We start from the raw sequence: 13813 nt of genomic DNA on the forward strand, positions 1-13813 counted from the left end.
CAAGTAGATTTGGTTGCATAGGCATTAGGTATTATATATTGTGTGTGCAAGTCTAATAAGATGTTATATTTTTTAGGATCCGCATATAATTCGAACCCCTAACTTTAAGTAGTATTTTTTACCATACATTTTTCACATTATACGCGATAATATATGGTAAGTGTTGGTTGTTTGGTTGGTTTATTATCTGAGATATTATCTTAAACCTCAGATTTGTATTTACCTTTCATATTCCAGGTTCCCATTTTTTCCTCCTACTCCTTAGAACTTGATGCAAATTATAAAATACCATGTTTGGTATCTAGAAAAGGGTTTCTGGATTATCTAACTCTTAATCTCCTCAATAGTACTAATGTGCGATAGGTTTGAAACCATTTCTGAGTGGGATTCACAAAATCAAGTTTTTCAAAATTCTAGCCCTGTAATTCAGATCTTGACATAAGCAGTCCTCAGCCCAGATTTTGTTCCACTGCCATTAACTATTTTTAATTGCCATTCTGCTGAAAGGCCACCTATAGCTGATCCATTATGCATTTTGATATTCTTTGTTTTCTGATTTTGCTGTATGTTCTTAGACTAGTTTGCTTGGTTGCAGGATGAAAAACTTCAGTTATCCAGGAAGAAAACCCAAAGCCAAATGTGGTGAAAAGGAAAAAGAAATAAAACAGATGAAAACACTAACATTTATAATGTGAAAAGTGTGATGACTAAACTCTCTAGTTAAAGAGAGTTAGAGGGATAATAGATAAATCTTTCAACTATGGTAATTTACATGAAATTCAGTTCCACTGATTCTGGGAAATGGGGTTACTGGGAATAATTGTAAATTGGAATAGAGAACTTCATTTTTGAATAGAGAATAGAGACTGATTTTTGAAGTTTCGTAATAATTAGTAAGAGTTGGGTGTACTGATAATATAAATAACAGAATTATCTGAAATCAATCATTCCATTAGAAATGCCTAATTTTCAGATGTTCAGGTTAGCATTCGCAGAGGTCAGATAATAGAAGGTTGGATGAATGAATAAATTCCTATGAAAACTGTCATGACTCTTTCAGTATCATGGCTGAAATAGGTTTTGTTATTAAAGGCATACATTTTTTTAAAAAAGTATACCATATGAGTTAGCCGATCTCATACTGAGGTAGCAGGGTTTTTTCTTCCGGAAACTCGGGTTTTTCATCCCGTATACAGACAAATCGGCCCTTCAGAACACATGCAATTTACAGACAAAAAAATACTAGTTGTGGTGGTGAGCCGTAAATGGCGTTGATGGAGATGATTGGTAGAGGTGCGGTGTAGTGGTGGAGACAGTTGTATTATTATTATTATTATTATTATTATTATTTCGGGCAACTCCAAGGAGTCGACAGACTCATCGAGGGAGGCCCTAACATCATGTCAAGAACAACTATTCAACATTCGCACAGTATCTATCATACCTCGCCTTGAACTCATTCACGGTCATAGCACCCACAACAGACTCTGGCAGCTTATTCCACTTATTCACCACTCTCCAAGTAAAAAACCTAGCTCTAACACCCCTGCTAACCACATTCTTGCCCAGCTTCCATGTATGGCCCCTAGTCCTCCCACCACCAGTCCTATTCTCAAAAATATCTTCTGAATTAATCTTATAGAAACCCTTCAGTAATTTGAATGTCTCAATCATATCACCCCTTTTCTGCCTATCAACCAATTTTTGCAACCCACAAATCTTCAACCTGTTCTCATAAGGTTCATTCCACAGACCTGCTATCATCTTGGTCACTCGTCTCTGGATCCTCTCCACCTCCTTCCCATCAAGAAGAAACCCAGTGCCCATATCTGGGCACAGTAGTCTAGATAGAGTCTTATCAAGGCTCGATATAGAGGAACAATAACTTGTTTGTCTCTGCTTGTTACAAAGTATTTTTCAGCAACCAAGTGATTTGATGAGTTGATTAGCCACTTTTGCAATGTGCCCCCCCCCCCCTAAACTTCAACTCCCTATCCACCAACACTCCCAAATCCCTGGCCTCATCAATCTCCTGGAGTATGATTCCACCAATGTGATATACTGCTGCTAATCTCTTCACTCCAAAATGCATAATCTTACACTTTGCCACATTAAATTGACATCCATTTTCCCTAGCCCAGTCCTCCAAACTATCAAAATCATCCTGCAAAATTTTGACATTCTGTGCACTCACTATTGCTCTACCCAACTTTGCATCATCAGAAAATAAGTGAACACTTCCTCTCAGATCCTTTCCTATATCGTTAATGAACAAAATGAAAAGTAGTGGTCCAAGAACAGAATCCATTTAGTATCCCATTTTCATCTATCCAATCCTGTGTTTTTCTCTTGACTAATTTCTCCAAGACCTTGACAACGATTCCTGATATGCTAATCGGTCTGTAATTTACAACAGCAGTCTTGGAACCTCCTTTATGCAGTGGAACTATTTTCCCCTCTTTCCACCCTCTCGGGACTAACCCATACCCAAGGCTCAAATTAAACAAAATGGTCAAGGGCACTGACAATTCTTTAGCCGCTTCACGTACGACATGAACTGGTATACCATCCAATCCCACAGATGTATTGACATTGAGGTTTTGCAATAGACTACTCACCTCCACTTCATTTACCACAATTCCTGTATAATCTATTGGTTCATTCATTTCTGCAATGTAACCACCTGGAAGATATATTCTTGCAAAGTGCTCGCTCAGTAATTCAACTATATCAACTGATTTGGTTACCTCCTTACCATCGGCATTCTTTAAAATCATTCTGCCATATACATTTTTTCTTTTACTTGCAACATATCGAAAAAACTGTTTAGGATTCTCTTTAGCCTGCATGGCCAATGTTCTTTCATAATCCTTTTTTGCTTTTCTTACCACACTCGTTACCCTTCTGGCCTGTGCTTTATACCGTTCATGTGCCTGCCGGTCACCTTTCTTCTTAAATTCCCTCCATAGTTGTTTCTTTTTTTGCAGCTCAAGCTTAATGGTGTTATTCATCCATTTAACCCCTACTTGATTTATTATTCAGACTCTAGGTATACAGTCAGCCATTGCTTCATGCAAACACTTAACTGCCTCCCATGCGCTATCAACTTCTAGCCCTTGCAGTTGTATATGCCATGGCACTGAACCAATCAATCTCCTAAGCTTGTCATACTTACCAGCCCGATAATTCCACATGTACCCTGTCTTAATTGTAAATTCCATACCTTTAGCCACCTCCCAAGTCTTTTACAACAGCAGTCTTGGAACCTCCTTTATGCAGTGGAACTACATAAAGGAGGTTCCACCCCCTTCGGGACTAACCCAGACCTGAGACTCTCTCCAATTAGTGGCAATGTGGTCATATTCGTTACAGCCAAATTCTCAGATGCAGTTACCAGGTCAAGCACTCTCTGACCCCTAGTATTTTCCATTACATGCTGTCACAGATAGTTATCCCTTAATAACCGCATAAAATCCAATTCCTTCCTCCCATGTGTCTTCTCCTCTTTCCAATCAATGTTACCATAGTTGAAATCCCCCATAATAATTACCCTCCTTCCACTCATTTCTTCTTTTGCTTATGCATACTATCTCCACCATCTATTTCATCACCTGGTCTATAGCAGCACTCAACTGTATATTTTGTTCTGCTAGTTTCAATCTCGCACCAAATAGCTTCAAATGTGCTCTTTTCTCTATTCTGCAGTTCCACTTCTATTCTTCTTGGCTGTAGCTCATCAGCTATCATCAATAACACTCCTCCCCCTCATTTTATTCTCCCTGTCACTCCTGAACACACCATACCCCTCGCATTCAATCCCACTAGCTGTGTCGTCTTCTGTCAGCCATGTTTCACTAATGCCAATAACCTGTGGTCTGGAAGTGCCAACCAAGGCCAAAAATTCTTCCTTCTTGTTCCTAATACTTCTGGCATTTGTATACATGAATTGCAGAAGTTGATTTGTCCCATCCCTATTTTGATGCCTTATACTAACTATCCCATTCTGATTCGTAGTCTTTCCTACTCGCTTGTGCATATTACACACATTCACATACTCAACTGTCTCCCTAAAATTTGCATATCTCCTCTTCCCCCCCCCCTTAATAACTCTAGTTTCCCTGATTCTGCACATTCACTTCCACTACATTCGACAACACCTTTTCAAGTCTCCGTACACCAAATCCATTCAAATGTAAACCATTAATTTTATATAAATCCTTTCGCCCAATGAACTCATTCCACACATCCACAAATTCCACACCACTCATCAAACATAATTCACGCATAAAGTCATTAGCAATCATGGCCCTCCTTCTATACTCTTCACTGTCATACCGCGACAACAGACTCACCATCCTAACTCTCTCACTCTTCTCTTTTGCTACTTCAAGCAATTCCTTCACATCCTCGCTCATAGCCTTTTTCTTTCCTTTCAAATCATTTGTACCTGCTACCACTATCAATTCTTTCACCCACTGCTTTTGCATTCTAATTGACTCGCTTACATTCTTAACATTCGCACCAGGTTGGTACGATTTTGTTAAACTCTCAACTAACACACCTCCTACTAAGAAATCTCCATACAACACATGCTCTTTCATTTTGTTTACACTCACTATCATATCCTTATTTTTTCTATCATACTTTTGCCGATTATTAGTCGGTACGCTTGGTAAACAATTTTACCAATGCTCCAGCTGTCGATTTGCCTTATGTATCGCTCCGTGTAATGAAGCGATCTTACTCATTGCGTCAGTGTCATCAATTTTATTCTCCAATGATTCATTCAATCGTCCTGTATGTTTACCTTCATTCTCACTTTCAACGCCACTCTCACAGCTATCAGGTACTACCTCGCAAATATCACCATTCGTACCTCGAATATCACTGTTATCTAGATTCTCACTTTCATCAGCGATAGCACTCACACGACCTGAAGCACTCTTTAAATCCTCACGTTCTTTATACTTTTTGCACACATTCACTCCACTATTGTTGTTTAACCAGACTCCAACCGCTCTCCTCAATGCATACATTTCGCAAATGGTACGCTGAATCAAATTAAGTTAAGATTTTTAGACAAATATGGCGACCTGGACGCCATCTTTGTATTCCTCTTTATGGGAGCCATGTGCACAGATAATCGTATCTATCAATTTACTATTAAAATACTCAAAAAACACACAAAAATCACCCAGACTCGCTAAAATACTAAAAGTAAACAATACTATGTAAATACTATGCAAATTCATCAATTTTTACTCAAAATATCACTTATCTGTTCAAGAGCTATCCACAAACATGACATACCATATAGCCCTCTAGTGGCTACCAGTATAGCAGGTGCCCTCCCACAGTGAGTCTTCAGACTCCTTGGCGGTGTCACGAATAATAATAATAATAATAATAATAATAATAATGTCTATTCAAAGAATTATTCTATTCCTAATGAATGATAGTAGACAGATTTATTTGAAAGTTTGTCTGTTTGATCAAGAACTCTTAAAATAAATATGACTATTATAATAGATTATAATATATAATAATAATATAAAATATGTAAGGATTTTATAATTAGGATTAAAATATGTAAGGATTTTATTAATATAAAATATGTTAAGTTCTTCCCCTAGCTCTGAATGCTGCACACTGTGAATCTCACATTACGATAGCAGATCTCCTACATAGTCAAGTGTGAACCACCAAATTTGTGGTACTGCTTTAAGTTATGATAAAATAAAGCTGTAGAGTGGCTGTTTCCACTGACATTAACATATCATTCATTTGAGTTTACATCCAATAGCCTCTTATGACCCTGTTTATATTTGAGGATCTAATAACAAAGAATGTATTAGGTCCATTCTTCAAAATTATAGAAGTGGATATACTTTGGACATTGGTGTATTGTTACATTGGGAGCGGAAGTAGAAAAATCAGTTGGTTCTAGCAAAAGACAGAAAAACTACAAATATATATTACAAGCACTAGCCAGTGTTTGGTTTAATGTACACTTCTTTTTTAATATAACTTTTGAAAAACTAAATGCATATGATTTTTTTTTTTAAATATCAAAGTAAAAAAAAACATTTTTATTGGTAAAACTACCTAGTAGTTTCTCCAATAAACAATTATTGTGAAGACTTAATAATGTTTTATAAATCATAGTGCTCTAATATATGTTAAAAAAATTCTATTTTGTAAATGTGTTTTTGATTTAATTTTTATTCAACTATAAAATTCAAACTCACGTAATTGCCAGAGACAGAATAAGTAGATCTTGGCACCTTGCTGTTGAGAAACATGGTACTTCTCCAGATGAGTACTTCAGGCTTCAGTAAGCAGAGTGATGTGGAAAATCATCTTCCACTAAAGACACTTGCTAATATCCATGTTAGTGGGATTCAAACCTATCAACATCATAATTTTGTAACCAGAAATACCATCCACACAGATAGTCAAGTTGGCAGAGTAATTTAATTTAATTCTGAATATATATTACTTGAGTAACTTAAGGTACTTTTTTTCTCTTCCCAAGGCACTAGCAAAAGCAGTCCACGATCTGGCCCAGAGGAAAAGCTCCCTCAGAGTTGGTGAACAAGGAACTGCAGTAAGGAAAAAAAATGAATATCTATTATTACAGCAGATTATTGTTTTCAAAAGTATTCTTCTTCTTATTATTATTATTATATCAACTCTCCTAGAATCAAAGACTAATCAAGAGAGAGAGGTTTATTCCATTAACAATTACATACATTATATAAGAAATATACATTAGATTACATTACAGTGTGAAATAAGTATATGTTTGTTACAAAAGTCCACAAACTTACGGAAAATTTCTCCTGCCTGTAACATATCTATCATACTGAAGCTTACTCATTCACACTCTTAGCATTCACAACATACTCAGGCAATGCATTCCACTCACCCACAACTCTCTATGTAAAAATAAATACTTCTAAATAAATACCAATAAATGAAGTAATAAATAAATACTTCACCACTTCCTTGCACAATTTCTAGGGATGGCCTTCTAGTTCTTGTCCCTCCCTTATTTTTGACTATCTGAAAAATCTCTCTTATATCTATGTATCTATTTGAAAGGTGAGTAATATGCAATGACAGAAGATATGCAAGAGGTGGTAGAAGAAACAAAAATGAAAAGTAAGAAAGTAAAAATTGTGAGTCTGCTGCCTCGGTATGATAGGACAGAAGTGAGAAGAAAGGCGATGATTGCTAATGAGTTAATGAGAAGATTGTGCAGGAGGAATGGTGGTGTGCAGTTTATATATGGGGTGAGTTCGATGGATGAAAAGACTTGTATATGCCTTAAGGACTGCATTTGAATGGTTTTGAGTTAGATGTTGGCAGAAAGTGTTGTTTAGTGAGAGTGTGGTAGTGCAAAACCAGAAAAACTAGAGATATTAGGGAGGATGAAATCAAGTATGTGTTGGGTCACTCCTGTGATAAATGAGCATGTGTACTGTAATGATTATGCAATGCCAAATGGGATTTCATGGGTTTCCAATGACATTACATAAGGGTAACCTTTGGTAAAATGGGATGTTGAAATGCATGTCATGAATGCAAGAAGTATCAGGAATAAGGGTGAGGAGTTTTTGGCATTGGTCAGCTTGACTTGGCCCATAATCCCAAGATCTTGTGCTTCCTTAGCTTCCTCCAGCACACTTGAACAGAGGTGGATGAATTGGAGGTTCTTAGGATATTGCAGAATCTCAATGTAAATACAGCTGTGGGATTAGATAGGATATCAGCTAGCGTTTTGTGAGAATGCGCAAGGGAACTGGCAATGACTTTGACTTAGTGGCTCTGGTAGAGTTCCAAGGGAGTGGAAAGAGGGAAAAATAATTCCCTTGCATAAGGCAGATTCTAAGGTTGCAGTAGCAAAATATAGACCAATCAGTATCTCAGGTATAGTGGTAAAAATTCTAGAAAAATTGGTGAAAAAAGAGAATTCGAGAATGGGTAGATAAAAATATGATACTGTTATGAGGGTTAACATGGCTTTGTGAAGGATCAGTCATGCCTTAGTAATTTACTAACTTTTTACAATTGAGTAACAGTTCAGTTGCATAAAGGAAATGGCTACACATTGATTTTGCTAGGTTTTGTGAAGGCATTTGACAGAATACCATGGAACTCTGTTACGCAATGAGAACAAATGGAGATGTATATGACACTGATTTGGATAAGAGGGTGGCTGCTGGACAGATATCAAAAAGTGATATATGGAAGGGCAGAATCAAGTCGAAAACTGGTGACTAGTGGTGTGGCAAGGTTCTGTGCTAGGACAATTGCTGTTTGATTTGTACGCAAATTATAGGAAATAACCTGAAAGGAAATATTTAGTTGTTTGCTGATGATGCAAAATCCTCAGCAAATAGTTATTGAATCCTTGAATAGTTATTCAAGGCAATGTGGAGAGCTTGCAGGATGATTTAAATAGGCTGTCAATGTGGGTAAAAGATAAGGGGATGTCAGTCTAATGTCAAGAAATGTAAAGTTATGCATTTTGGGATTAATAGATTACAAGCCGATGGCAATGTACTCCAGGAAATAAATGGAGCTAGAGATTTGGGAGTTGTGGTAGACAGTAAGTTAAAGTTTAGAGAACGTGTTGCTAAGGTAGCCCATAAGATTACTTGGCCATTGAAGAACGCATTAACAAGTAGAGATATAAGGAAATTGTTATTCCTGTTTATAAAGCCTTCATGCACCCACATCTGGATTACTGTGCTCAATTCTGGTCCTCTGGATTTCAAGCAGTGGAGTGGATTCAGAGGCAAGTGACAAGATGGTGAGTGGTCTATGTAATGTTCCCTATGTGGATAGATTGAGAGTGTGTGAATTGCAGAAGTTGGTTGATAGGAGAAGAGAGAGAATATGATCATCATCATCATCAAATTCCTGACATGTACTCTCAAGGTGTGTACAGGATATTATGATAGTACTACATGAAGAACTTATATCATTACTAAGTTCCTATCAACAATTTTCCCAAAATATTTCTGACATGTATGTCTGACAGTCATTTCCTACTCTGCTATTTAGATCCCCAACAAGGACCAGCTTTTCTTTTTTCATTGTGTCAGTTGCTTTCTCTAAAGCCTCAAAAAATTCCTCCACTTCTACTTTATTAGCATATTCTGTGGGAGCATAGGCACACACAAGTCTCATTGTCCAGTTTTTCCAGAACTAGAGTAATATGATATTTGTTCATATTACTCTAGTTCAGGGGTTCCCAACCCTATGCCCGCAGGCACCATGGTGCCCGTCGACCAATTTGTGTATGCCCGCCACTGTTCAACCGTGTGCCGTATAGTTTGAAATAATCATGCAACAATTCATGGCATGCTATATGATGCATGCATTAATGACACATGACGCATACAATGTAAAGTAGACGCGCATTTGAAATTGTTCATTCCAGTTTAAGAACTGGAATATCATCATATTCTCCTAATTATGAAGCACTAGCCAATGGAATGCAATGCCAAAGATCACACTAACTTACATATATATATTTAAATTTTTATATAATGTAAACTTTTAAGTAATAAAACATTTGATTATAATGTAAACTTTGTATGTATTCATTTAACAAAAGAATTCAAAAAATTTGCTTGAAAAATAGATGGTGCTCGTCACTCTACCGGTATTTTAGAATGTGCTCTAGGAAACAAAAAGGTTGGGAACCCCTGCTCTAGTTGATATTGCCTGCCATTCAAGAAGATTAGCCTCATATTTAGTGTTGAATACTATAGCTACTCCTTCTTTTCCCTGATAGATATTGCCTGAATATAACCTTTTGTATTTATAGCTTAGAAAAATCTCACCAGTTTTTGTCTTTTTTTTTTTTTTCCATCACGCCTGTTATATTGATCTGGTACTTATCCAATTCCTAAGCCAGCCCATTTCTTTGCCTTTCAGGCTTCTTATGTTGATAGTACTGATTTTGAACTCTGGCGATGTTGAGTTAGGGTGTGTTTCAGGATTTGTACCAGTAGCTAACTTTTCACTGTTTGTCCTGCTTCCCTGGTGAAAATAACAGGGGGTGTCAGTTTAATGTTGTCAAGAAATGTAAAGTTATGCATTTTGGGATTAATAGATTACAAGTCGATGACAATGTACTCCAGGAAATAAATGGAGCTAGCGATTTGGGAGTTGTGGTAGACAGTAAGTTAAAGTTTAGAGAAACAAGTAAAGATATAAGGAAATTGTTATTCCTCTTTATAAGGCCTTCATGCACCCACATCTGGATTACTGTGCTCAATTCTGGTCCCCTGGATTTCAAGCAGTGGAGAGGATTCAGAGGCCTTGTGTAACTGGGAAATACCCCAGCCAACATGAAATTCTGTCATGTTGTACCATCATTTTATTTGTGGTTTAAGCCAATAAGAATACAATTTGGTCAGCTAAATCTCAAATTGCCAGCCTATCCTCATTCCTTCAGTATCCAGGTTGATACCTAACAGTTGCACCACGAGAAGGTGAGGATTGGACATTAGATCAGAAGCCCTGGTTGGATCTCCTCATTCCTTTAAAGTCTGTGTGGAGGTCTCCATTCAGTTATACAGCATTGATACTTAAGCAGCCCAGGGGATATGATAAAAACATTTAAGTTGCTTAAATGGTTTTTATAGTTTTGATGCAGGAGAAATGTTTCAGCACTTGGCTAGAGGGACCATCACAAGTGGTCATCCCTGGAAGTTCAATAAAGGTGTGATTAATAGGGGTGTGAGGACTAGATTTTTGCTTGGAGAGTTGTGAATGAGTGGAATAGGTTGCCAGAGTCAGTTGTGAGTGCCTTGTCTGTTAATGGGTTTAAGGAGATTGTTTGGGTAGATTGGGTTTCTCGTGATGAGTCTTCAGACTCCATGGAGGTGCCCATAGAATAATAATAATACTTTCACATATAGAGTATGCAGTATCCCATCTGTTCCAAAATTCAAAACTTTACATTTAGCAACATTCATCTGTCCTTGTTTCCAGCCAGTACATCAGCACTATTCTCAATAACCTTCCTCAGTTTCATGTCATCCACAAAACAACTGAATATCTCATTGAATTTCAGTGACAATATCATTCATATAAAGGTTGAAAAGCTAGTGTTCCCAGCACAGAGTTCTGTGGAACTCCACTAGTAACTTTCTTCTTCTCCAATATTGCCTCTCCACTGTTTTGGAATTTGCAGTGCTTTAATCTTTAGAAATACATAATACAAATAAGATGCATTTATCATACATGAATAAATTTCTTAGGTGAAGAGTGAAGAGAAAGAATGTGATTTGTTGTCATATGTGCTACCCACAGTTTCTGGTAGCCACATTAATGAGGCAAAAATTACTAAATTTCCCTTCCTCCCACTACTTGCCTAGTTTTTACTCTATACATTGACATCATTATTGAAAGACAACATAATAAATATAATAACTCTTCATGAAGACTGAGAAGGTGGTTTCTTTGTGGCCATTGCCTGCAAAGGTTGAAAATCTCTAGTATGTAATTACCAGTTGTATAAGAAAGCTGGGAACCTTGCATTTTTCTTTGTGCCTGAAAATCTTTTGTACAATCTAATATATATTCTTAGAATGCAGTGGGAAATAAAATTGCTAATGTGGTTTATGGAAGTCTCTTTCAGTATGAAATTTTTATCCTTGAAAATATTAAATAGCATTAAAAATAAAATGGTATAAGATAAAAATAATAATAATAAAATTGAGCAGGTGAAGCCCAGATTCCTGTTTCACAGACATTATGCGAGAATATTATTTTAGCTTCTCGAATTGAATAATGATGAAGAAAAGGCCAGAGAATAAGTAGATCCATTCTGGATTCCTCTTTTTTTTTTGTGCATATGATCAGATTGACAACAAGGCAAAGAATTAAAATCATCTTCTTTCACTTTTTTGTTGCAATGCTTGTGATTTTCAGGTTCTCAGAGTGATCTGTCTATTATATGGAATGCTTGGCTAGAATAGGATTTATAAGCATTGAGCTCTTATGAGCACTATCAGCCCTTGTCCATGGAGAAGAAGAAGATTCATTCCCAGTGTCTACTCCATTTTGTCTATTTTATTCTCATTTGGTTTACTGCCATTTTTGTCTACTTCAAAGATGTCACATATTCCATGTCTGCTATTAGTTGTAATATATTTTGATTAATTTTAATAGCAGTGGCCAGTAGGAGATTGAACTGCCCAAGCTAGATAGAGTTAAAATGGCCTTGACTACTCCCTAGGGGGGGGGGCATTAGCAGATTTTTCAATCATAGTTCTGGTGCATTATTATTAACATAGTTTTTTTATTAGTTATTATTAGTCCCTGGTAACATATTTACTGGATTTTTGTTCTGAACAGGGATGCTACTAATACTATGAATGTTCCAACATATAGAAGTGCACAAATTCATAAGGAGAGAAGACACAAGAAATAAGATAAGTCTTGTTGACTGTTGATAACAATATCTCCATGCTAATTCACAACACAAGGGTATACAGGCAATTTGAAGGAAGTGGTCACTGTTTAGTTTTGAGTAAGATGAAATTGAATATAATTGAAAAGTATGTAAGAAAGTTTTATAAAGAATCAGTTGAGCAGCTTTCATAAATGAACTGTAAACTCAAATATACAAATATTATTCAAGAAAAATTGAAAGATTTTAAAAGAACCAAATATTGGATACTCATTGGCAGATTCTGATGAAAATATTGACTGATTCAGCCATAGTGACAGAGGGTAAAGTGGTCTGTAAGAATATAAAAATCAGAACGCCATCAAGAAGTTAAAGAGGTAGTCATGAAAACAAAGAAAGTGTATTGAAAGTTTTTAACAAGTAAATCATAACAGGTCCTCTGAGAAAGTACAGAGAAAAATGTAAGAAAGTGAAGCAATGTGTAATAATAGCTGAACAAAACTAGTGGGAAGACTTCCCATTTAATGGGCACCTCTGTAGCGCAATTGGAAGAACAATGGTACGTTATGCCCTTCGATTGGAAAAGGCCTAAGTTCGATTCTCATCATGACGGGAGAAATCTTTTTTAACTGAAGGTGAGTTAGCAGGGTTTTTTCTCCAAAACCTCGGGGTTTTTCATCATGCATACAGACAAATCAGTCCTTCAGAACACATGCAATTTACAGACAAAAAAATATTAGTGGTGGTGGATAGTAGTGGTAGAGATGGAGAGATAGAGTATACTTGTCCTCCCTCAATGAGTCTTCGGACCCCTTGGAGGTGTCACGAAATAATAATAATAAAATAATAATATCAGGAAGATGGCAAAATGTTCTTCAGGCTGTTGAAAAAAAAAAGCTTAGAAATAGAGGAAAGAGCATGATAAAAGGAATCAAAGATAATAAAGATAAATCTTGCCTATAACAACACTTATTAGGAAAATTCTCTGTAATTCTCACATCCTTATGAGAACTCTACTCCACTCCACCTATCAAATGAGAAATCCAGTTGAATATCTGAATTACAGAGAAATTTCTTGAAATACATTGGAAAAGTGTTTATTTCTAACTTTTGTAATTCTGGAAATTTGGCAATCAGTTGTTTATATGCACATATATTGCTTTTCTTTTATTGTGAACTTTCTGTTTCAAAATTCATTAACTGTATTTGTGTTCAGTAAGTTTAACAAATTCATTTACCATAAGGATATATATATATATATATATGTATATATGTACATATACATACATACATACATACAGGCGGTCCCCGGGTTATGGATGACCCGACTTACGCCATTCCGTACTTACAAACCGGCTCCCAAGGCTCCCCCATAAG

General features: G+C 36.4%; 1 protein-coding gene across 3 annotated transcripts in view; it reads left to right on the plus strand.

Moving 5' to 3' along the window:
- The window catches only part of LOC150101904 (FYVE, RhoGEF and PH domain-containing protein 2-like), a 310945-nt gene that overhangs the window by 251594 nt on the left and 45538 nt on the right, over positions 1–13813 (plus strand). For all 3 annotated transcript variants that reach the window (XM_090400010.1, XM_090400009.1, XM_090400011.1), the window contains one exon: positions 6536–6607. In XM_090400010.1, coding sequence (XP_090256136.1) covers positions 6536–6607 — 72 coding nt within the window. The remainder of the gene's footprint in view (positions 1–6535; positions 6608–13813) is intronic.

Source organism: Typopeltis vanoorti, chromosome 11, assembly GCF_054136105.1.
Source record: "Typopeltis vanoorti isolate ZY-2024b chromosome 11, IOZ_Tvanoo_1.0, whole genome shotgun sequence".
NCBI lineage: Eukaryota > Metazoa > Arthropoda > Arachnida > Uropygi > Thelyphonidae > Typopeltis > Typopeltis vanoorti.